The sequence below is a fragment of the Lepisosteus oculatus genome, chromosome 26, assembly GCF_040954835.1.
Source record: "Lepisosteus oculatus isolate fLepOcu1 chromosome 26, fLepOcu1.hap2, whole genome shotgun sequence".
In the NCBI taxonomy this organism is placed as follows: domain Eukaryota; kingdom Metazoa; phylum Chordata; class Actinopteri; order Semionotiformes; family Lepisosteidae; genus Lepisosteus; species Lepisosteus oculatus.
The window spans coordinates 4300973-4328194 of NC_090721.1; the positions used below are offsets into that span (position 1 = coordinate 4300973).

At 37.2% G+C, this 27222-nt stretch overlaps 1 protein-coding gene across 10 annotated transcripts in view; it reads right to left on the reverse strand.

The window, feature by feature from the left end:
* specc1 (sperm antigen with calponin homology and coiled-coil domains 1) overlaps positions 1–27222 on the reverse strand; it is an 86885-nt gene that overhangs the window by 43492 nt on the left and 16171 nt on the right. For 8 of the 10 annotated variants that reach the window (XM_069184540.1, XM_069184538.1, XM_069184541.1 and 5 more), the window contains 2 exons: positions 23777–23953; positions 23100–23235 (listed from right to left, as the gene is read on the reverse strand). In XM_069184540.1, coding sequence (XP_069040641.1) covers positions 23100–23235; positions 23777–23920 — 280 coding nt within the window. In that variant the 5' untranslated portion in view covers positions 23921–23953. Of the gene's footprint in view, positions 1–12287; positions 12626–23099; positions 23236–23776; positions 23954–26442; positions 26521–27222 lie in introns of those variants that run through there. The other 2 variants (XM_069184545.1, XM_069184547.1) reach the window with 2 other exon arrangements.

Consider the following 27222-nt stretch of genomic DNA (forward strand, 5'->3'; position numbering starts at 1 on the left):
TTTTATCCTGTTGGAAAGGAGTTCTCTAGCACTGAGAAGAAAACATCATTAGAGCTGAATGACTCAACCAGGATAGGTACTTTTTAAATACACTACACAAACAGCACTTTCTAAGAGAGACCAGACAAAAAAAACCACAAGTCTAATTCTACATGTCACAGCCTTTGGAGCAGGCAATTTCCTGATCTTTTAATTAATAAGGAAGCTGCCTAGCCTTAAAATGAACCAGGGCAGACCTGTAATTTAAATTCCAATTAATCAACTTTAAATTGCTTGCTTATCATCCAAGTATTTCAACTTGGCAGAAAGTCTCTGCAAAAGTAATGGACTGCCTTCTGCTGTGCCAAGAACCCGGATCTAGACATTCCCAGTCCCACTCAACTGTTGATCTTCTATTGATCCGTCACTGACAAGTGCCGAGGTCATATATCTACTGAGATCACACCACAGACACTGGGTTTTAATCACACGCATGCTTCCAATGTACAGCTTACACAAAAGCAATCCAAAACTTTAATGAAAAGAATATGAACACTTACTGCATGTGTTTTATCTATGTTATAGATGTGTGGTGTTTAAATGTAGAAAACTGCATATTTTACAATTCTTGGAAGTGTTCAGATCTAAAATTATATCTTATTTCTTATAATCTTATTTTGAAAATCAAGAACTGTGAATGTAACTCCCGAGTTGGGAGTTAACGTTGACAACATTTATACAGTATCCGCTCATCTGGCAGAAAGCTTTTCATCTTGCCTAGGATAACCTTTCACTTCCTATAGTGTGCAAAATCCAATTAATGATGTTAAATTTACTGGCATGAGTCAAGCAGAGTTGATGCTAAATGTGGTACGTTATGACAAACTTACAGTATGAGATCAAACAAAGGGCACCTTTTCCTTTATTATGCATTAACACTGTCAAAAAACGGAGAAGGATATTCTGGGGAAGAGGCAACTACTGTGGATGCTAAAAGCCAAGTTTCCTCTTTCCCAGTTTAGCGGTTTCTTAAAATATGTAGCAAAATCTAAAGTGAAAAGCATATCAAAATCAAACTAAAATCAATGCAACCAATAAAAAAACAAATAAATCCAGTCCAATACTGATTCCACGTGCTTTTAGAGGCTAGTTCATTTTTCACAATTTTCAGGCAATGTATAAAACTGGAAGAAATAGGCACTTAGTGACTTCCCAGGAAAAAGCGACATTTTATTCTCTCCATGCAGTTGAGCAGGATATTTTGTTACAATTACTTCTTGCCATTAGAGTGACTAATTCCTGGAACAGGCCCTTGATGTTACCCCTGATGCATTTATTTGCAGTTAACAAAATAAAACTCACATGTTTAACACCCCAGCTTTGAAACAATCATTTTTTGCCATTACATCACTCTTTAACATTATCGCATTAATACACAAACAATGAGTCACTGTGTCTGTCTCTGACAGCAAATGAGTGGTCTGACATTCAAGACAGTTCAGCTGGACAGCACCTTAATGTGCAGTTACTCAGTAGCCATGGAATGTGGAGACAGGAATGGAGAGATAAAGGGTGTCTTCTAGTTGTACACTAAACAGACAAGGGTTTGACACATAGGAGACTGCTATTGCAAGCTAATTTAAGAAGATATGTGAGTTCTTAGCCTTAGTAGATGATACAGAAGAAGCCTCTCCATGTATGAGCTTTTTAGTCTTGCAAGACCTTTAAGATCTAGGTTCATGCTTTAATGATTGAATTAACTCACAGTATGTACTGTAATCATCTACTGTAGGTACTGTACATCTTAAAAATGGCCTTCAGATCTGCTGTCTAAAAGCATGAGTGCAGTTTGGATCTTCAATAACTGAAAGTCTTCCCTTTATTCTGACAGCAATAGATTTAATCTGATTTAAATTCTGTACAGGTCTGAGCAAATATTTAAACCACAGGCTTCACTAAATTTGTGGAAATGTAAGGTCTGAAGCAGTAAATGATTTGCACTGTAGCAAACCTGCTGTTTATGAATGCTTACTGTCAAAACCTAGCTATGAGTATGGGAAAGTGGACATTTTCTAAGACCATATCAAGCATTATAATTTACAGCAAATCTAAAGCATTAGCAATACAACTCATGCAATGGTACAAAAATGGGGGTTATATACAACATAATGTGCTCATAGCAAAGCTGAATATTATAGAAGAGACACTGTTTTCTTAATGAGGTGTAAAGGAAAAAGACAGAAATCCCATTCATTGTATTATATCTAACCCACCAGCTTGTAGCTTAAGGCTAATAAATCTAATAACATATTCCCAATTTAATGGTGGGTAAAAGATAAACGATTTATCAGCAAATACATAAGATCTATTTAATCTTTGGACAGAAATTCCCTACTTCCCTGACATATAGGATTTCTATTTTAAGTCGCTTCTTACAACTTAACTAAGTGATTGTACTGTTGCCTGTCTTAATTTAATGACATCCTGTCTTTTTTTTAAACTCACACTGGAGTTTCTGTTCCAGTCCAAACCTCCCCATTCATTACTTTATGTGAAGAGGCAACATTGGAAAACTATCAATTAGATTCCTTAAAGCCTGAGGGTTGACTGCTTTCCAACGGTATTTGTATAAATAAAATCAATGCCGTGCCTATAAAAACTACATCCTGCAATACAAAATACAGCCTTCATTTTTAAGAGTTCAAAAGCTAGTTTAAAGAAAGGCATGGGTGTTTGTTTTTGCCCCAGATAAAACCACAGTAAAAAGGTGTAGAAAAATGTAAACATACAGTAAAACGAGCTGCAGCAAACTTAATTCTTTCTTTAGAATTAACAAAGACTTTTCACATGAAAATGGCAAAGAAGGCTGGATTTATCAAGTAGGGGGGTTAAGACATTTTGTTTGAGATTTGTTTAATTCAGCAGCTGCAAATGCCTATTTGTTAAAGCCAACTATTTGACGCTAACAAAACACTTTGATATGTAACTATCTGCAAATATCGGTTTCATAAATAATGCCATCCAAGCAGCGAGAAATAATTTGAAAGGAATGTGTGCCAGAATCCACTACATCCAGTATGGTAAAAGGCTATAAAGACATTCTGTTTTAACAATCTGATCTCTCTATGGTGCAGTAAACAGTTTTATTATGTTGTACACATCACAACTTCAGAATACTAAGCCAAGACAAACAATATGGTACAAATGACAAGGACAAACATATTCAAGTAACTGAGCCATGTTTTCGTTTAGAATGTGGGGGGAGAAATAGAAAGCACTGCAGCTTGGTGTCAGAGAACAGCAGCTGAAACAGCAGGTTCCTGACCATTCCTGGCTTCACTCTGTACTGTGACACGACATCACTTATGATCAGGGATAACCTTTGCACTGCCAAGACATTTCCTTTGCCACAGCTAAACTGGAGTGTGTATTGGGACAGGATGCCAGGAAATGTAATGTTTTCCAGTCAGGTGGACAGTATACGAACAGACAATACCAGGCTTTCTATTTAACTACCACTCTGCCTTGCAGTTTCCTGTGTCCACCCACTGACTGGGATGTAACACAAGAGCTTATCTGTGGACAGACGGAACAACTGCAGTTCGACATGCCTGCAGAGTTACTGTGGAATTTCCATTAGTGTCACAGTGGTGGAACACAGCTAAAGGATCCGCCTCAGCATCCTAAATTAGGAAAGTTTAAACAGCACTGAAAGTGACAGTCTCAAACATTTCAATGTCCAATGAAGTACACTGAAAAACAGTGCTCTGCAAAGATGTAACATCCATTTTGGTGCTGATAACCACCCAGAGCCAAAAAGAAAAATGCACTTGGCTATGAAGATTCCCTAATGCGGATCAGAAAAAAACATTTCAGTTCATGATAAGTGCATAGCTCTCTGGTCACCAGACCTTTTGGTGTCTTTTAACCACACTGCATTTCCAATTACAGTTCAAAATCTATTATAACCATTTCTTTCTTGTTACCCTCCTTTTATTCCTAATCAATACTCCTACTTCAACAGATTCCAATGTTCTCCTTGGCTAAATTCTCTCAGTCTCTGTGAAATCCCTAAGCACTGGACAAATTGAGGACATGAGATCATACTGCAATGTGTAAGATTAATAAATAGGTCTGCAAATCCTATTGAGAGAACTTTGATTTTAAGCCAGTGTTACTAGTCATTTTATAGCTGCAGGGAGGGAAACAGAAACAATAAAACAGTTTTGTGGAGTTTTTACAATTTCTATTCTCTCATGTGGAGAAGGATCATTTAAGAAACATACCCTGCAGTGGGCATTTGTACAAGCTTAAAGACAGTGCAAATAACTCTTATTTAGGTATTCCAGGTTTAGTAGATTTCATTTAAATATATGAACAAATGACATATGACAGAACAAATGTTGTGGCTAAATCTCTCTTGAAAAAGAAAATCCAGACCGATCTGCAGGCCTTTAAAATGAACTGATGGTGGCGCTACGACAGCATTTGGAGTTGTCTGTGCAGAGTGTGCATGTTCTCTGCAGGTTTTCACTACATGTGGTTTTCTTCCACCTCCAAAGGCGCATAGGTTAGGTTTCACTGGTTCTTCTCAATTGTCCCACTGGAGGTTATTCTTATGAAGGTGACAGCAGGGCTTCCCACTTCATTCTTTGCCCCTGAGCTGAGAGCTTCTGGAACCTCTATTCCAGTTCCAGCTCTGGTTATGAAACTATGAAACAAATTGACAAAACCAAAAAAGTGCATTTGAGCTGAACTTCTGCCACTCCTACAAGATGCCACTCAGTGTCTTGAGAAGTAAAAACGTAAGTCAGCAACATTGCAAAGATAAGCACTGAATCTAGAAGCTTGAATGTGCTTCATCTACTGTACATTCAGTGAGGCCCATTCTGTTTTATTCCAGACCACTAAATGCAGAAAAAAATGAATGTCTCTTGAATCCACAACAATAGAACATCAACGGGTAACAAATAGTGGGGGAAAACATACACAGTCAGCATTCTTCTGGCCAAGAAACGTATTTGCTGCCAGGCAAATACCAGTCAAGTAAAAAGTATACATTTACAAAATGTTTAAAAGAAATCCATGTGCACTTCACTGAAAGCTGCAGACCAAACTCCAAATACGTTCTTGCTGTAATAAAAGAAGATGGCCATAATAAAATAAGCACTCATCATGGAGAAATTTGAAATATGACTGAAATATTGCAGTAAGAAGATGCAAACATAGCAATGTCTGGTAGCTTGGTTCCATACACCCTGAAGATCCTAAACTTGCTTAAAGAAGGGTGACTTTTAATATATGATGGAAAACATTATACAGATCAAACAGCCAATTCAGCTAAATAAAATAAAAAGTGTCCACTAGGCAGGATCCATATTTTCCAAAATGATCACATCCAAACACTTAAGGTATTAATTCATGTAAAATTTCTTTCTTCCCATTATTTCAATTCTGTTCTGTTTTTTAAGCACTGCAGTTGAGGTAATGGTGCCAGATAGTTCAGCTCCATAGAGCCAAATGTGTTCCAAAGAGAAACACTTGCCAGTGCAATCATTAAGAACAATCGTCTTGGATCAATGGGGATATGGGGAGAAAGGAATGCTTGGATCGGCATGTTTTCAAGACGGTCAGTGTCCATTATTTTTCCAAAGATGCTTTCCATCTTGAGAGGAAGTGATTGTATTAGTCCATCTTTCATGTTAGCAGCACAAGAAAAAAGAGATAATTCTCTTTATACATATATATTGTTTATGTAAAGGTGCAGAGACGTACAGATACAGAGTCCAAGGTACAATCCCTGGGTGAATGAGTGAAGAAGAAGAAGCCTATGGATCTTCAATTAGATTAAGTTTTCCATAGGAAGTATTGGTTTACAGCTTTCATTGTCTGAAGTCCACTGTTACTGTATGCTTTTGGGAAAGTATATGGGGAAAGACTCACGAAAGTATATAGGGAAAAAAGTAATGAAAAGCAATTTTAGTTCTTGGGACAGAAAATCTCAGAAAAGCAATTATTCCTTCTTCCAACAGCTAACCAAAGGACAAATATAGAAAAAACATATAAGCAGGCAAACATTAGGCTTCCTGTTATTAAAGTACATATACCAATGTTTTAAGATAGTGATGATTATGTTTTTTGGATGTAAAGTGACCAAAAAAATTCAGACAACTTAGTCCAAAACATACACTCGCAGTTTGCTGTGAAAGCAGTCCTGTGGTCAAGTGACCTGACAAGCAACTCTTCAGCAGTTAGCCATGGACAACAGATCTACCCAATGCAGTGGCTAGCACAACCTCAGTCACCTCCAGGCTCAGCCAGTGGTACTGACCTTATCAGGACAAGCCAGTTTCATGCTGTGGTAGACTAATCCAAAGAGGATGAAGACTTCTCTTGCCACTACCACAATATACAGCAAACATCCTGCTTTATATTTCTAAAGAACGTCTTTCAGTCGGGAATGCTCACAGTATTTAACCTGACTAAAAAAGTGAGTGCGTGAGTGCGTTTCTAGCATTCACTGCTCAATTTCTTTATGACTCAGATCAAACCTTTATCTGTGCATTCTGCAGATGTAGGAACAATGAAGTGATCTCAGGTTTTTATTCTTACAGAAGTCCTGAGCCTTATGTCAGACAAAAAACTGCAGTGCTGTCAGCACTGCCCTGAGCAAGCAAAGGCCAGGTACAATCATTTGTTTAAACAACCTCTGAGAAACCACAAGCCTCGAGGCTTCCTCGTTTACAGGAAATAGATTTTTCCCCAACAACGTTGTGGATAAATGTGTAGGGTGACAACCGTAAGGAAAGCATGCAAATGCAGAATACGAGATAGACCACACAGATTGGTGCTATTGTCTCTACTTCACAGTATACATATTTCACCATGGCATGACCTTCACAGAGAATCTCAGTCTGTAATCAAGCCATTACTCTTCTCCATTGTCAAAACTGAAAAGAAAAAGACAGTCTTTTAAAAGCTACATCAAGCACACAGGCAAACAGGGATAAAGATTATTCTAACTGTGTACCTTGTTTATTTAGTGTATGATATGCGTCACACGGTAAATAGTAACAGATTAGTCATGTACTGGCAATTTGTCACATTGACACAATACACGATATACTGACCTTAAAAGCTACAGGAACTCAAACCTTAAGGTGTAAAATGTCACATTGATTTAATGTTTTATATTTTTATGGGTCCCTTTCACCTTATGCATTAAACTTGGACACAGATTAAAGTGTATGGAATTGTACTTCTAATTCTGGATTCCATCACATTACTACTCAAATAAAATGATTCAATTTCATCAGTTTGCCTCATTAGCAATGGACCACAATATCTGGCACAATTAGACAATAGGTGTTACAAACAAGAGGAAACCATTTGGCTCATCTAACCCATGCAGTAGCTAGTATTTTGGTAGTCAGACATTCTGATAGACAAACTTCTACAGTCAATTGGTGCTAAGTGCATTATAGTATGTCATTTGTCCTTAAATGTCTAGGTAGGTTTTAAACATCTGTAGGATAGCTTGTGTTAGTTCAGAGTGACCCCTCAGGGATTTAACTGAGTTTCAGGTCTAAATCTGAGTCAGTACAGCATGTCTTGGGACAATGCAGTGGACACTTAAAATAATAGAGGATTAAAATAGTCAGTAGCATCAATACAACATCTTGTACAAATGATTTCTATTAGTGTAGTGTATGTCAAAATTATTTAAAGTTTGTTTAAATCAATTTTGATTCATGAGGTTTTATGAGACTGGGCAGACATTCACAAAGCCTGAGTTTGACGATTAAAAAACAGAGCACCTTTACAAACCCAGACCTTTTGCTGTCTCATCACAATTTACTGGTTCTTAAAGGTTTTGGCAGCTTTCTACAGCATTACTGATCCTGAAAGCATTTCAGATATGCTGAGTGACCGCCTGCGCATTTTGCTGTCCTTTTTTGTGCAAGAAAGATCCACACAAAGATCCCTCACCTCACTGGACAAACATCTTGCAACAGACTGGAAACCTTTTTCCCCAAGATTAGGCCTACACAGAAAATGACTTTGCGGAAAACAGCCTAGATATAAAGTCAGCTTGTATGGAAAACATTTTCTGTGGCATTTACTACATTACTGCCCACAAATAAGTGGCTAATGCATACAGCTATTGTATCCACAAAGCCATAAACTGATCTTTATTCTAGTGTTTCATAGTGGACATTAAACTTTTCCCTAACTAACCCTATGTGGTTAAACAACAGTTCTGAAATGTGTATACTTGTCCAAAGCCATGTCTGCTTTATGTATTGTACTTTGGAATGAAATTCTTCCTTTTTAGACACTAATTATAAAAAAAACACAAAAATAAAAAGGCAAAATGGCTGAGATTGCATATACTGTACTGGGACTGAGCTAAGGATCCTCAATATGGTGAAGGGCGACAGTTAAACTACATAAAACACACAGGAGATGGTTAAAAAAACTAGCAGTGTCAACAAAATAGACTGAAATATCTGGAATTCAAAACTCCTTATTGTATACCATGTACAACGTTTGTTTATTCTCCTCCATGTGACCTCTTGCTCTGCTGGTTTATTGTGTATTCCTACTGCTGGTCTACATTTGCAAAGTGACAGGGTTGTGTCACTTCCAAATCTTTGAAAGACCACCCCAAAAAAAAGGATCAGGGAGCCAGATACTGTATATTGGGTGCTCTTAAATATACCCTGAATTACAAAAGTGATCATTTTAATCTGCTTTGTTTTCAGCTTTGTATTTTTCTAGTTTTAATTTACTTTAAAAAGTTTTTTTTAAGTAAACTTTTATATATATAACTTTTTATATACTGAAAGGGGCTTAGAGATTTATTTTAAGAGCACTATATCAAATAAAGTTTGTAATTTTTCTTACTGTGTCAAAGTCTATAACACTGTAGAGTAAATTCTAAATTATTTCATCTTACCCTTCTTATGGTTTTACATCTGACTTTAACCAACAAGAATTACAAGGGCCAAACATAGCACATACTGACACGGAGCATCTGGCAATGAAATGGTTCAAAACTTCCAAGAGTACATCAAGCAAAAGTGAAAAGATAATCTCGGCTCCTTATGATATTTTGAAATGAAAGCCTTATTAATTTTTTGCTTGTGTTTGTCTGAATTAAAACATTTCAAAAGTATGGTATAAGCGAAAAGACAGTGGGAATGTTAGAGGATAATCTTACATTTTAAGAATACTGTATATACTATAGGTTCTTTTTAAATATAATGGATTGTATAATGCAGGCCTAGATTTCAGACCAATTTAGGCAGCAATAAAATAACTGGGCAGTCCTTCTGTTAATAACTATCAAATTGACAGCAAATACAGTATATCCATTACATATAGGATGAAGAATGCAGTGCAGCTGAACAGTTTCACTGACTACACACCCTCCTCCCTGTTAAAAGCTGCTCAGTAATTAAGGCTTATGTCAGTATACTGTAAATGATAGCTGGCAATCACATCATTACAGTGGTTCAACCTTGAATCTGACAGGTTCCCACCATTAAAAATCAACAGGCCTGAAACAGTGATGAAAACGAGAGACAGTCACAGTAGAGCTTCATAATTGTAATGACGTGGGTTAGTGCACACATTAGTCTGAGTAATCATATACACTCTCAATTGCAAATTCTCTACATTCTCTGTTGTGGAAGCAGCCAAATCACAATGCCTATTGTGAAGGGACCCAGAACACCCGGAAAAGAAAGCATACTTTAACTGATAATCTTGCATGAGTAATAATTCTCTATCATTTCTATCTACTGTCTTTAAAAAAGTAACAACATTTCTAATAAAAAGGACATTTTAAAGAAAATATACCGCTAAAAAACACTAATGCAATATACACTACAATAAACTACAGAAAATAAAACATACTTGAGAGTTTTCTTTAAATGTGCCTGAACAAATGCCAAGATCAAGTCTGTCTAAAAAACGAAAATCATAATATCATAAATCTAAAATTAGAAAATAAACATCTGTTCCTTATCAATGAGAATGGTGACTGCTTATTCCCAACACCCCAGTCTGAAAGACACTGCTCCCGTCTTTCAGGAAAATAGGTCATTTTAATTGAACTCATACTTTAAAGTTGTACCTTTTTATAAATGTACAGTAATCATATAAATGCAAGGCAGCTGTTACTGGAAAAGTGACAAACAGCCCGGAGTATTATTTTCCTGATCAAAGCAGACTAGTCCCTTTACGTCAGTTAATTACTGTATAGCACTCTTTCAACACTACTTTCATACCACAGAAGTTTTTTACAATTATTTGGAACCTATGGGAAGATGGGCACATCATAACCTTCTCATTGGCTCATTTAAACTCATGCAAAAGTCAGAAATAATACTATAATAGTGAAGTAAGAGCACTATTGTGAAAACATTTGTATGTTTTAATACAAAATTCTCAATATTGTTTTTGTTTTCATTTGATTTTTATTTTGATTTTGTGTGGCACTATGATCTAGTGTTGGACTTCAAGTTTTATCGACCTTGCATTTTTATCACTTTTTGTTTTTATATTTTTGTGTTCTCATGTTCACTGGTTCCCTTGAACTTACAGTACATTTAAAGTAAACTTTGTTTAGCCGTCTGCTAAGCAAATTAAATAATATTAACAGCAGTAACAAAATCCTCTACTGTTCTGCTGAACTGACTTGATGATTAGTCAGTGTCTTTAGTCAATAACCTTGATTAGAACTCAGAGCACTAGCAAAGGAAAGAGATATCAATGTCAACATAAATCCATAAAAGTCAAATCCAGAAAATAGTTGTGCCAACAAAAACAAGAAATTTCTATTAAATAATATAGCTTTAGAATTCTGTGTTAATATTTAGCACTGTTTACATGGCTTTGCCATGCAAAGATACTCTAATCTGAAATAGTAGCTTTCATAGAGCTAAAATAATTTAAGTAAGACTGAATAAATCCTTAAATGAATAAATGTAAATCCAGCTTGGCATTTAATGGCTGAAACAACACCTTATGTTACCACATGTTGACATACAGCATTGACATAAAGAGATTCAGAACAGCCTTCCAACAGCTTTAACAGTTAACTTAAGGACAAAAAAGTAGGAAGTAACTATCATTGGAAAAAAATATATACAGGAATCTCATTCTCAACTCCTATTATTGAGATAACCTGCAGACCCAGTACCACAAGAAAGACATCAGTGTCTGACAGGTTCCAATGTGGTGACAGAACTGATACTACATCTCACATGTCAAATCATGCAGCTGTTAGGAAGATTTTGAATTTGTCATACTGGAATCTATAATTATATCACCAAGCACACAGCTAGTTAAAATAATATGATTTAGCTTTACTGGACTCATTACAGAGTCACCAGTCCCCCAATTTTAATTAACTACCTATTTATCTCAGGTGGACAGCACACTACTGCAGATACTCGTTTGCTTATAGTTCTTATTTCAAAAGGAATATTATTACTGCATAGCCGGAGTCTCTGCTCCCATAAATAAGCAGCAAAGCAGGGAGGCAGGCACTGATAACCAGGACCTGTATCTGAAAGTTAGTTAAAAGCTGCTGAATCTAGCATGTTACACAGTGCTTTCAGAGAAGCTGAGGTACAAAGAAGACAGTTTTGACTTTCATGTGAAGTTAGAAGTTAAAAAGGATATTGAAATGGGAATGTTTCAGAAGCACAGCTCTGTGCAGCAAAGCATTTGAAGCAGTAATAGACCAAGGCACTGATACAATCTTACTCCAACAAGCTCTAAGGGAAGCTGCAGAAGACTATATTAAACTCAGAAGACTAGACATTGCTTAGCACAAACTTGTCAATGAATTTGCCTTGAAGCTCTATCAGAAATAGCTTAATTCAGATATCTTGATAAAACAACCTCATAAAAAACAAGTCACCAGCTTAAAATATTTTCTTTATACACCTTAGCCATAGGGCACTTTACTAATACTTGGGAGTTTAACTCACTGCATACCACAGAGTGAAAAAAAAATCTCAAACTTTGAATTTTGAAAATGAATTTAGCTAGAAAACATTTCTCTAAGTGTTTATATTTACACAATGCTTGACACATACAGCAAAAAGTCAACACACTTTAAAGCGCAGTTCAGTCTGAGTTTCGAACGCACACATACAGTACTTTATCTTGACACAATAGAATGAACTGCAACATTCTAGAAATAGCGAGCAGTTGTCTGCTAAATACCAGAATAGGCAACACATTGTTACTCGGCTCAGAAATGTCAAGTAGTGAGGAAACGAATAGCAGACCTTGTTCCAGCTCCTCCACTCTTCCAGCTTGGTTTCCCATGCCTCCTGTCTGCTGCTGTACCTTTCTCACAAATAAACAGATTAATCCATTGGCTGTAGCAGCCAGGCAGCCAGCAGTCAGGTAAGTAAACAAGCAAACACAACAGGTCCACAGGAAGTTAGGCAAAATAGTGTATATTCTTCCACTTTAGGAGCAGAGAGAGGTACTGTACTGTAGCTTGTTAGAAAACGGGAAGCATTTCTGTGATCAGGCACTGCTGCCAGAGCTGGTTCACTTCTGCTGTGGACACTCCTCCAGCCTGATGACAATATCATACACTGCAAACAGCGCTGTGCAGTTAATTAGCTAAAATACTGCTGTAATGATAAGGGGTGTGGCTTGCTGGCCACACAGAGACTGCTGCTGCTGTCAGCCCGGCCGGTTGGCAGGCACCTCCACAAAACTTTTGCATGTAGGAGGGGAGAAAGAGGAGCTGATAGAGAGAGGGGGCTCTGTGTTTGTCTTCTTGGCAAGCCTGCCGGCAAATCCGTCCTTTTTCTTCCTTTTTTATGTGAACTCCCGTGACCTTATCTACCCCGCAAAGGCAGTCTTAAAGATGAGATGAAACTCTAAGGCAGACACTCCGGGCTGCTTCTAGATTCAGCCTGCTAATATTTTTTCTACGAGTGGCGGCGTCAAAAGAGAAAATAAAAAGCAGCTAAAAACCAGTCAGGCTCTCACCAGGGCTAGCTTCTGCAACCCCCAACTCCATCATCATGTATGCATGGGTTTAAAATATTAATGCGAGTAAAAGCCATAATTCCAGTTTGAAACAAATTGATGTGGCATCTTCAGTTAGGTGAATACTGTATGAAGCCCTTCACCATGTAGCTTTCAGCAAAATTTCTCTCCCAACATAGTTCTTAAAGCTACAGCAGCTTTTGACTTTTGGCATCAAATACAGTCTTTAATCCTATTAGCAAGCACTAAGCTCTGAAATCAAAGTGCTTTGAAACAGCCTCCTTTGCTTTTTCACGCATTATACCCCAGCATTTTTTTCCCCTTTGTCCTTGTGGATACTCATTGCTGAAGCACCTACTGTACCCTTTTTTTATATTAAAAAGGGTTGCCTTTTTCACACACAATTTTAAAATGACAATTTTATAGGTTAGTCTATTTCTAAGGTATACATTTATTTGGAGGGCGGCATGGTGGCATAGTAGTTAGCATTGCTGCCCCGCCGTGCAAGGGCTCTGGGTTCAAATCCCGGCGTGCTGTCTCCATAGAGTTTGTATGTTCTATGCGTGTTGTATGCGTGTTCATGTGGGTTTCCTCCGGGTGCTCCGGTTTCCCCTGACAGTGAAAAAGACATGCAGGTACTGTAGGTTAACTGGCTTCTGCAAAACTGGTCCTGGTGTGAGTGTCTGCGTGTCTGTCTGTGTGTTCCCTGCAATGGACTAGGGTCCTGTCCAGGGTGTATCCCACCTAGCACCCACTGTTTGGCCACAGCTGTCTCTGTGACCCTATGACAGATAAAGCTGTCTAGAAAATGGATAGATGTCTGTTTCCTTACCTGTGTTTCACATTGGGAAATAACCAGACTTCGATCAGACACTCATGGTTTGTTCATTCATTTGAATTAAACTTTGCATCAACTTCCTTGAAGGTAATGAGGCATGATGAGTAACTACAAGGGTGTAATCCTTCTGTATCCTTGTATGAACATGTATACCCAGTGTATAAGCTGTGTAACTGCTTGTTGACAAGTGCAAGGGGGTTGCTCCAATGAGGAGTTTGAAGAGCACATTAAAAGTTTTTTTTCTCTGTACATCGCCAAGATTAGATAATTCACAAAATTGTAACACTGTTGACCTTGGCAACAAGACTCAGCACACAGCCAGTTTCCTTTAAGTGACAACACGCATGACTTGCTGCGACATTTTGCAATCGTTTAGGTTAGGAATTTCATTTATTTTTCATTTGTTTTGATAAAGACTGACCCATTTAGTTAGCTACTCTGCAAATGTAATCAATCACTTTCTCAACAGGAAGAGGTTTATTCTAACCATGAGCACAGCTCCAAATCACATCTCTTTGAATTGGTGTGTGCCTGATAGGAATGATCAGGTGCATCACTGTTTCTTTCTTACACATTGCACAGAACACAGGCCAGACAAAGGGCTAAACCAGAGGTTCCCAGTCATGGTCCTGGTGACACACACACCTGTTAGATTTGTTCCAGCTAAGTCCTCAGTTACATAATCAAGCCCTTCATTAACTTAATAGTTAAGATTAATCTGAACTGTTTGTTTCCAGCTGTTAAACATGTTGGAGCTTTAACTGTTATATTCTGTAAATGAAATAAAATCCCCAAATTGTGATTAGAAACTAAATAAAATATTCCAATGAAGCAACTTCTTAGATCAATTAAGGATTCAACAATCTAATGAAGGTGGGATGGAATGAAAAGCAACATTTGTGTGGGTTACCAGCACTGTCTAAACCCTGGCAAAAGATGTTTCTTAAGGGTTAAAGTTAATGTTGGACATGCAAAATGTGTTATAAAAAGCAATTTCTTCCTTATTAATTCAGCTTATCATTTCGGTAAAAAATTGTGCTTTTTAATGGATATTTCAGATTGGTTTGGCTTCCGCTAAATTGTAAAATGCTTTCCAGGCAATTTAACTAAAAAAAAACGCAAAAATCTCAGAGTCCATTTATTGAAACTCTAAAAGCCATGTGTCAGACTCACTATCCTTCAAGCACCAGAAAGGGTCACCTTGGAGGTTCTTAGATTATATAGGTGCACTGGTTAAGTCAGCCTTCAGAATGTCATAATGTCAGAAAGGAACTAAGGATGCAGCAGACTCTGGTACTAGCAGTTCTGGATTTACATAGTAGATGGGTTCCTGAAAGGTACAACATAACTCAGGTTTGTCAATTAAAAACCTATTTCCCATAAGAAGGAATGTACTGTACTCTAAACAGGGGAGAAGCAGAGCTCCCATCAGGGGTTGAACCCTAAAATAAAAACAATTACACATTTCCTCATTCATGTAAGATGAACTGTATGTAGTTTTACTAATAGTTCTCAATTCCATGTAAAATGTGAAGGACAGGGCTGTTGTTAGCTGTGAATAGTGAACAGTATGAAACCGCAGGAGTCGTGTTCCCAGAGGTATATGAACTGCAGTTATTTTCAGTCTCTCAGTGAGCCTTTTCAAAGCCATGTATTTTTAAGTCAAAATACAAGTTATTCTTTCCCTATTTAGAAAGGAAATCTGTAACTGGTTATTAATAATCAAACGTTTTATAATTTTATTTATTGAATGTTAAGGATGTTAATTTAAAGTAAGTTTAAAAATAAATGCAGTATTTACAATTTCTTTGCATTGAATTTTGTCTTTAATATTTTTTAAACACTAGTGGAGTTTTTAGTATGTATAATAAGTAGTATATATTCTTGAGGCATTTTAAACCAAAAATGTACAAGTGTGCAGAAATATAGAACTACCTGTATTTAAAACATTTCTATCCTTCAGCCAGCTCACACAAGAACCCAGAATAAGCCTTTCTGAAAAACCCTTCTAATAGAAATAGCTCTATATTGAATGGTTTATGACCTTTCAAATAATGAAAACCTTGTGATATGCTCTAGGTTCTGCAACGCATCAATTAACATATACCATGCATGTGAAAGCCTCAGGTGGGCGAAATGGAAGCACAAAACGTTTACAAGGTCTGACAGCTGAAACAAGGACATGGAATAAAGTTTGACTTTTCTTGACATATTTTAAAGTAACTCACCCAAAACTGAAACCTAATCATTTCACTACATCTGGAGAGTGTCGCATTTCTTTGGATTTTTAATACTTTTATGCAAAGATGCCAAAACAATTTATTGTCAGTTATGGACAAGCCTTCCACCTCAATGTTGAAATCAGACTAATCTCTAAACATTGGATTATGGATTATTTCAACAAGTTTTAGTCAATAGGTGCTGAGATTGTCTTGCTTAAAAAGAGTTGGAGATGAAAGCATACATCTTCATCTTTACAAAGAAATCATGGAATGGGTCCCATGCGACTCAAGTTTTTTTTTTATAATTGTACATAAATTATAAGTGACAGAGAGAGCAAAATATTTACTAGTTCAAATAGTATAATATTACAAACACGGCCATTTTAATATACAGTTAGATCTTAATTGCTGAAAATCTCCCAGTAGGTAACAAACTGTGGTATTTTTAGAGAAGGATCTGTTTGTTCTGAAGCAGGCGGCACTGTCTTTTCTTGGCTCACTGAGAATATTCTTCAGCAAAAGCTTTATTTAAATATTGATGAAGATTTGAATAAATCATCTTTGAGTGGCTGTACTTTAACCCCTTGGCTCGCAGTGTGATTCGTGCGGTCTTTAACTGGCATGTTTAATAGCTTCTGATGACCCAAATAAAATGAATGTAGAACATTAATAATCTTGCCTCAATATAGTTCCATCACATTTAACAGACATTAAGGATCATTCATCATAAGAAGTCTTTTCTACATTATTGGTTAGTCTCTTTGGTGATCAAAGCTAGCAAGATCTATTTTTCTATATCCATGTATATGATATCTTCCCCCACATCATGAGTGGGTAGCTTATATGATAATTATTTTTTAAAAAGCATCATATAATGGCATGTAAGAATGCACTAAGCCATACAAACAAGTTCATTTAAATCGTGATCAAAATCACAAAACTAATGTTCTTATGCCTTGGTTGTATTCAGCTTACAGTAGTACCCTACAGAGTAATTAAACAACACGTCAATCCAATAAAGACCTTCTTCAAAACTTAGAAGCCTCATAAACCCTCGGTCAGCCATAAATGGCATCAAGTATTTCTAAAACAAAATCATTAAGTTGTGATTCCCACTCCCTGGCCATGTAAAAAGAGAAAAGCTGCTGAGGTGAATTTTAAACAGTCAAATTACTGCTACTTTTTGATAGTTCCAAATACGAGGTCTCTAGTGATATCAGAGATTCTGTTTGAAATAACTTATGAAGGATTTTACAAGATGCTAAATTCCATGCTCAGCTCTGTGTGGAGAGAATTTTTTATGCACACCACACTTAACGAGAGGCTAAAACATTCACTGACCTCTGCACATGCTCTATAACCTGACAGAAATTTGATGCACTTCAGATGAATTAAGTGGTATTACTAGCTGCTTCAGTAATGACATAGTTGGAAAAACTATTAAACAAATGTCTTTCACTTTACTGACTTCTTAGAAGCTCTGTGGTGGAGCTTTACTTAATGCCTTCAACAATTACAATGCACTTCAAGTAGTACCGACAACACACAAGCTTACAATTCTAGTTGGAGTACTGCAGGTTCCACCCTTCAAGAAAGACACAAGTGTTAAGAGTGGTGACTGAACTGAATCAGCTGCCCTGTGGAATGAAAAGCTCTGACACATACCGGGGTGAGGAGCTGTAACATGCTATTAACATAACAATGATTTAATGCCACGTAGACAAGAGGCATTTTTATTGCACTATCGCAACATGTTTTTGAAGGCCCATGAGACAAACTTGTCTACTTTTTTAAAATTGACACTGGTCAGAAAATGGATGGAAAATTGACTCCCTCCCTCCACCTCCCATTTCTGATGTGCCTTAAAAATAATAAAAAGCACTTGGTTTAAAGGTTCTAGGGGTGATGCTTTGCTATTCCAGTGATACATGTTTTGTTGTTATGTTTGAATCTGTTTGCAAACTCTAATACGCTAAAACTAAGACTTTTTTCTTTGGTAGACCTTTCTAAAGGCTTTTCTAATCCCATTCATTTTGAATGATCAGTTTTACTACAAGCTGTTTTTCAAGAACACGTGTTTCTAATAGGAATTTACTTTCATTCAGCACGTGTTAAAAATTATACAGTAATTTTTCAAAATGTTTTCTGTGCTATACCAATCTTGTGTGATCATCACTTGTTCATAATGCACTTATATTTAAGCTTCTGATATACTGTTGTTTTGATATTTTCATTCGATTTCACATTTTGTACTTTTTGTTCACGTTGCATGGCGACATCCAGGCACATTAATGTCTAATAAACGTGTGTGTAGACTACAGCAAACCATGTGGGAAAATAAACAACCATCCTGCCTTTGCTTCCTTAATATTTACTATTTAATCATAGTACACACAGATGTGGTGTCAGCTAATTATTTCCATCTCCTGGATTTTAAACTCAGAGGTGTAGGAAAGTAATGGATAATAATAAGAAGGATTTAAACTCTCATACTATGAAGCAAAGTTCACTGACTTGACAATGCAATGTCTGTCTGTAGCACAAGTGAATCCATACTGCTCTTACCGGCAGAGGAATCCTACTCCATTGGGCCCCTGAACAAGGCCCTTAACCCTAATGGCTCCAAGGGCGCCGTACAAATGGCTGACCCTGCACTCTGACCCCCAGCTTCTCTCTCCCCGCCTGTGTTTCTCATGGAGAGAAAGCTGGGTGTGCAAGAAGACAAATTCCTAATGCAAGAAATTGTACAGTATATGGCTAATAAAGTGATCTTATCTTATCTAAATGTATGCCAACTCTTAATAAGATTTTTTCTTATACCACCCTATGTTAAGACATTGCAAGCAGACTAGGTCCTTTTGAATGATAAATCACAGATTCACATTACACAGTCTAGACCCTGTGATTCCAATAGCATGGAAGCATTTAAGAGCTGTCAGTTAATATGTCCAACTATACATTGACTAAATGAAATACCCGATCTAATTCCATCTCATCTCTCTAGACACCAACAACTGCCCATACCATATCTCAAACCAAATATTTTACAGTTAACTTCACCTAACTGCAAAATAAAAACACTGTAAAATCATAAGCCTAATTAAAGACTTAATTACATTAATTAAACAATTAAACAACTTGGCTACAACAAAACCCAGCAGCAGCTATGGCTCCCCAGGAATGGAGCCTTTTTGGTTCAATAATTTTTCTGCAGTGCTGTCAAGCCTTTTTGACCGCTGGACTCTGAAGTCTCCACACAGACTGTTTTGATTAACAACTTGTTAAAAAAAGCTTTCACTGATGGACGAAAAAGCAGTACTGTTTTACAGCCATGCTGTACATATACTGGGAGAGACATCTTCAATGATAATCAAGAAAAGGGCTGAGTACTTCAGGAATCATGGAGCATGAAATTCTAGAGTTTGGGTTTGCCCCTTTTCATGGTTTTGTAAGAGTAAACAAATGCCTGTCTTTTGTATTTCAACTTATTGTTGTTCTCATGTGAGATGCAATGTTTATTTATCATAAACACACGAAAGCTTTACCATTTCTTTCCAGAGTATAATCTAACTATAATCAGACATTCATTCAAAAAAGATCAAGGTCTAACATGTCTGTTTTTCATAAGCAGGCCCTTTTTACAACCGACTGCAGTCATTTTTTGACTCTATACCAAAGTAAAGGTTGAGATAACATCGCCAAACTGCACTCTTGATTTTGTGGATGAATTCCCATTCCCTTGTGGCTTCAAACTGACAAAACTTCATTGACGGGAATTTTAGTACTCTACTAAAATTAGATTTGTATGGTGTTGTTGAAATTCAATAATTTATTGAAATGTTTATGATATGGTGGGTGTATTTCTGATGGGAGGAATTTGAGCTAAATCTAATTCTGTAAAATCATACGGAGTGTTGAGTGATGAACCCTCTCATATGAATTATGAACACTTCCAAACAAGGCCTCCTGAATCCGATTGCTAATTGGATAAAAGCTTTTCAACTGCCCCAGAAAGTACCCAGTGTTGTGCGTTAAGTTAAAGGAAGTTGAAGTGTTCTTCCCAAGTGTCTACTTAGTATATAAAATCAATTTGTTTCGCCTTTCTCAAATAGCCTTTTTAGAAAACTTGGTGCGCTACCAAGATTCAATGAAACACTGAAGTCTCCACACTGTAAAAGCAAATAGTCTGATTAGCGACAGAACAAAAGATTCAGCGACTGTGATTTGTTTTGAAGCTCAGCAGTCATACTGTATAACACTTTTATTGATTAGACTTTCTTGAAATCTGACAATGTACACATCTAAAGAGAAAGATGATTTTCTTTGCAGAACAAAATCCTTTTCACTGACTGATCAAAGGACACTTGAATCAGCAACTGCAAAGGATACTTGAAAAAACAAAACCTTTAATAAATAAATGCAATGTAAAGATAGTGAAAAAATACATTCTAATTCCTTTTAATCTGTAATTATGATAGGTTAACAAACACAACCTTTGTGAAATAATCAGATCTTTGTGCCCTGTTTACAATTGAGAAAATCACAATTATAGAAACAGGCAAAATTAGTCTCTCTCCCTACAATCTGAAAGTTTCTTAAAATGAAGCATAACAATTCCATTATCATCTCCACCCGTTTACTGGAATTTGAAGCCAATCCCTTTTTAAGGTATTTATCTCTTTCCTGAATATCATGACATTTAATGTTACTAATACAGGAATCCACAGGAATATAGCCAACAGGTTCCTAATGACAAATCAGCCACTGATTTTAAAGAGCACAAGAAAGCCAAGTGTGTAGGCAATGACTTATATTAAGCACTAGGGCTCGAATTCCCAAGGCCTTAGGAACAACTGTGATGGCTGGCAGTACTTTAAGGAGTGTCTAAAAGATATATTGTATTCTAAGAGCTGAGTCCTTATAAACGTGCTTGATTTAGGGCCTCATGGTAAATATAACAGCACATATGTATTAGGTTAGGTTAAGGTTTACCTTAGTAAATGAAACACTTTTCTTAAATGCAGTAAAGGCAATGTATTTAAAAGTTAGTTAAATTAACCTACAGTAGGAAGCATCATGGTTTTGTAAGAAGATGTTGATCTGAAAAAGTCTTGTTGGATCGGCCAATATCTAAGCATACTTGTGGTAAATCTTTCAAGTCTGTTCAAATTAAGCTCTGGAAGAACATATTCATAGGTTTTCCATTGTTTCATTTTGACTCAGGGGTCAAAAGCCATGGACTTGGTACACTGATTGAGAGCAGACTGAACACTGTCTTTTTAGAAACAGTGCTGAACTAGTTCACCACTGTATTAGTGGCTTTCAGAACAATTTTTTCCATAACCTCACTGAAAGTGGCCTGTTGTTGAACCATGAAGGTCAGTCACATTCGGGGTCATTATATTTGATAATTGCTAGTGTGTGCACTGGAAGGACACTAAATTAGAGAGCGCTGCTTAAACACAGACAGCTAACAGACATCTGCTCAGAAAAACCTAAAGAATTAAAACACATTAAATTGTTTATCTTATCAAATGTATTCTTATTGTTTCAACAAGCTAATATTTGAGAGAACTACAATCTACAATAAAATGTCAAGTGCTACTGCTGTGTTTAAAACACACCATAATGGCAGAGCACTGTCATCTATTTCTAATCAAAAATGCTTTTGGGAATAGTGAAGCCAGTGATTTAGTCTTACATGAGAAGCAAGATCAACTATATTTTGATATCTGGTGTACAGTTTCAATAACAATTTTTAGATACCCACATGCAAATCAGAAACAGCAGGTTGATAAAAATGTTACTTCATGTAAAATTAAAAAAATTTCGCACTCATTTTTAAATTAAAGCTACAGTTTCTGAGCATAGAAACAAGACCAATAATGCAAGCAAACGTTCAAAATTGAGCTTTTTTTTTAGAAATCTCTGTTAATGCAGCAAGTCTGTATTTCCTTTTAATGTTCAGGTCTTTAAGGTAAACACACACACACCTCATGGAAGAACAACTGTTTTAAGAGAAGCTATAAACCACTTATGTGGAACAAAGCACAATTATTAAAGTGTGATTCCTTGCCAAGGTAAATGGTACAAACAATCCATTTTAAAATTCAAATAAGCCCATTCACTTTATTTACCTCACTTGAGCAAAGAAACACATTTTGCAGATGTGCTGAAGCAGAAGAGATTTGCTTAAAGCCCTGAATGTAAATAAACCAGCGTCTCAGCTGTACAATATTCTCTTATTAGTATTCACAGCAGAGAGGAGCTCTTGAATAGCAGGAGGAGGTGTGGTGTTGGGTACACAATTCCTCCTTCTTTGGGACAGACAGATGGAGACAGGAGGGTGTGTAACTACTGTACTTCAGTAGATTGCAGTAGATTGCATAACAGAGTAACACGTACTTGTCGACTAAACCTAAAATGGGATTCATCAGCAGGTGCAGATGAAATTCCTACTTCACCTGTAACTAGGAAAGCTTACAAACAAAAGGAGACCAATCGGCCCAACTAGCCCACACAGATCATGTCATAGCTGAATTACAGAGAACGGATCCACCAATAGTGCTCTTTCATATCATTTATGAAGGAGTTGGAGTGATGAACTGTGGCCCCCTAGTGGCTCTTTGTAAAACTGTCACACTTAACAGCACTTTCAGTCCTTCATAGTAGATAATCAGGAAAAACATCTGTATCTGTGTTTTGGACTTACTATTACTACTAGAATTTGATATTCATTATTCTTATAAACACTAGAAAATATCTTGTTCCATGACATCACATACAAACATAGAATAACTATTCCAAAAAAACGGCCTATCTACTGTTAAGCAGGTAGAATTCAGAAATTCCTTCAGATCTGGTGTAGGAATCGTTATTTGTTTTACCGTTTTAATGCATTCAATTCCTATATTCAAATGCCCTAGCAGTGAAAGGTCATAGCCCTCCAGCTGAATGTTTAAAAGGTGACGTGAGAACGCGTCAAAAATGAGGACCTTTGCCTCGTGAAAAGCATCAGCTCCCTGGCCTACCCGTCAAGCTGCGCGGCCTGGCATCGGCCAGCTCCGAGATCGCCCCCGTGGTGACCGTCTTCTTCAGCCGCGACGCCCCGGGCCCGGCGCTGGGGCCCGGCTTCGCGAGGGCGTCGTCGCTGCTCGCCCTCTTCAGCTGTCACACACACGTCGGGACAATTCAGGACACCAGGCAATTTGATACAGCCAAGAAGAATCAGGCCTTTACTTTTACTTCATTTGACAGCAATGTTCAGTGCATTTTAATTAGCTACAGAACTACTTAAAGACAACTAGCTACAGATGGCTATGATTTTAAATTGCTGAGGGATTAAGAGAAAACAGTGAAAAGACAAGGGGAAAAAGCTATTACTTCTTTGCTAGTAAACATCAAAAATACAATTTGTTGCACAGATATATCATGAGACTGAGGTAATATGACATCAGTAAAACTAAGGCAAAATGTGTTCAACCTTGTTCTGTGCATTTCATGTTGTACATAAATAGAACTTTTAAAAATACTGATTTTAAAAGCCATGCGGACAACAGCTTCTTTAATTAGCGGCGGTCAAACCCCAGCTCTTCCACATCCCCTCTTCATCGCTTGTAGGCCATCCTCCTAGCTTTTTCTCCTGAGCAAGACAGTTGCAGTCTGTTAATTACTCATCTGGCCTCTTGCCGTAAGGAACAGTGCTTACCCTGCTGAGGCGGGGGTCTGCAGACAGCGAGGTGGACGATTTGGAAGGCTTTATGCCGACAGCGGAGGAGGTGGCCATCTTGCCTCTCTCTGGCCCAGGGACACCAGGTCTGGGACTCGCCGACTTCACTGCCCCTTTCATCATGCCTCTGATTTCTTGTTGCTCAGTCTGCTCAATCTGAAAGGTGAAAGAGCAGCCCATCATGAAGGCAAACGTTTAGCACAGGCAATAACTGTACAGATCTCTTCTTAATTTTGAGATGACAAAAACACATTTACTTTGCAGGTGCACTTTTTCAGATTCTGATGTTTGTGACATACGTGGTTTTTGTAAATTATCACACACCACAATGAACCTAATCTGGGCAGTTACAGCAAAACAGTTCACATTATTCATACTGCTGTTGCCCCATCAGAAAAAAAAACTTCAAATAATAAAAAGTTGATCACAAAAAAAGAAGAACTGAAGCTGCTGTTGGCATGGCTTCCCAAACATAAAAATGTGTCCAAGTCTCAAAGCAATAAGGTAAAACCATCAGCTTGGCTGACACACATCCTGTAACAAAATGTTAAACAAACAACTGTGGAATTACACTGGTAGCGGTGCTCTCAGCGGGCCTGGGGCATTGTCGAAATAGCACTCTCAGCTAACACACTCAAGACTATGCTGTTTAAGGAGATGATCTTCTAAAAGGTGTCAGAAATGTAAAATTAATCTGTAAAAGAAATCATCGTACGATAAATCTGGGATCTCTATACACATGTTGATATAATCATAGAAAAAAACTTCAGTTACACTGCTAAGGGCCTGAGAACAATACTGCATGGGACAGACACACATTTTACACCCAAATTAAATATCTGTCTGGAGCCTCCTTTCTGTATCATTTACAGAAAGTCATTTAACTGATGTTCTTCACTAAAAATTAATTTGCTGTAGTAGAAAAAAACTGGTTTTATATTTTGGTAGACAACTTTTAAACTATATGAAAAGATACTGTACATTTCTGAACAGCACTGAGTTAACAATAAGTGTCAGTGTCACCTTTGTATTGTGTACCTGCCATTTCACATACTGTAGTTGAAGAGGTCCATTTGGTGCCTGAAGATCTCTGCAATGTATTAAACTAGCAGCAATAAGGGAAAAATAATTCAGTTTAACTTCTGTAAATATGTTGTTTTATTTCAAAAGCAGAAAGACTAATTTTCATATTTTTAAAAAAATATTTTACCATGGAAAATTAGGTCCTCAGGTGATCACATGAGTAACATAAAGGCTCCATTGATGAATTATTGAAGAATTGTTCTCTGGGGTACTACAAAGCCCCCTAGATGGCATTTTGCATGCCCTGGGGACTGGTTAATTGATTTAAACAGTGTTGCATGAAAAAAAACAACAGGCATTTCATTATTTAATAGGACCCTTTTAAGATGATTAGCTGCCTGTGTGTGACCAGCGTGATCTCGGATGTATTTTGCCTTTTAAAGGTCTTGGTCGGGAAATGGAACATAATGTACACTAGAACACAAATGGAAAAACCTCTCTATTGCTGAAACCTGTCCATGACATTGACTGGTGTTGATGGATTTGGAATCACCTATCCCTAGCTGTGAACTCAAAGTAATGCAAGAAGTAAGACTCCAACAGACAACTTACTTTTTAAAATCACTGCCATTTGGCATCATTTCATGATGATTCAATATTCTCCTTGCAGTGTTAAGCAAAAATGATAATCACAAGGAGTCTTTTACACTTAGATATATCATTTACAGGAACTACAGCCCACAAGCAAAGCCACATCCAACTTTCTATTTTGCAAAGTCAGAAAGCTCCAAACGGGATGTGATTCTCACTGATGGCGTAAACTGTACAGCAGAAGTGGAGGCAAACCAATGCCAACTCACTCAGGTCTGAACTCCCACTGTTATTCTGGAGGTGCCTTACTGGAATTCTCAACAAAGCTAGTTAAATGTGACTGTGATTAGGACATTTCTTCAAACCATCAGATGAGCAGAAAGAATGCATTAAGTGCAGGCATGTGATTAGCAGGATAACAGTTTGACTAACTAATCAATTCAAAGACCAGATTTAAAAAAAACAGCTTATTATAGTTCTGATTCCTTACTCAAAGTATGTTAATCAGTATTTTAAACATTATTTGTCCTTAATTAGGTCTGCATTTCTTCAAAAAATATAATTCCTACTTAAAGAAGATTACTATCCAGACTGGGAACCCTAAGAAATCTTTGTATTAACTTCTCAGCTTCCATAGAAAAAATATTTTCTTGAGTTTCCAAATACAAAAGGAAGCCTACTGTAGCTTCCATATGTAATGCTAGCTTCAAGCTTTTATGTGTTTTCACAACACTTCAACAGAGATGAGGAACCGAAATTGTCACTCAATAGCAGTATTCAATACATCAGTTCATAATAGGAGTAAAACACTACAAAACTATATGCAGCTATCTGGAATTCAGTATAAACTGCACACAAATCTGACAATGCAGATTGTCACCGAGATTCTAATTTCAAATTGTCACTCATTCAAACAAATGGCTGGCAAAACCAGTATGCTTAGAATTTTGGATTGGATTTTATACAGACATCCGTTTATTATGGTATGCTTCTTAATTAATTAAACCTGGAAAATAAGGAAAAAAACTTACTTTTACTGCCCTGTGACTCTGTACGATCTGATTCCATTATATACACGCTGACCCAGATATCTGAAATAGCCCTGCCAGAGAAATTCACTCTTGTCATCATGAGGGATTGCTTTCAGTGAAATCTGGCTGCTGCTTCTCACACTGCGAACATTGACGGACAGGCACATGTGCACAACACATTGGACCTGCTTCCTGCTCCTGCTTCAAAAGCACAAGTACCAGGGGTAGGCAGGACATAGCCGGTAACATGTGTCCTATACTGTTTATTGTCAAACACCCACGTCACCCACCTGTGCAAAAACAGGCCAGTGTTGATTCAAGGAAGCCATCACGTAAGCCATGGAAAGAGCACTCAGCTTCAATAACATAAAATCATGAGTTCTGGCATCTCAGAATAAAAAAAAAAGACTACAGACAGCAGAAAGAGTTGTGGGAGAATTAAACAAGCTACTAAGTCTTGATTAAACATGCTGTTGATGCTGATTACTCTGCCTTGGCTGGATGAGATCCTAGGATCAAATACCTATTAACTACCTATCAGACTAGATGGCTGGATCAGTGGAATGTCAAAATAAATTGGAGAAACAGCAATATTGTTACTTAAAATACAAAACTGCTTGAGAATTCCAGTTACCACACCCATAAGAACTGTTTTTTTTTCCTTCTTAATTACATCGCATATGCTACATCTGAACTTGAAGCACAAAGCAAAGCAAAGATTCAAAAGTCAGTCTGTCTGGAGAGCAATTCTTCAGCAGATCTTGAAAAGAAAGATCCATG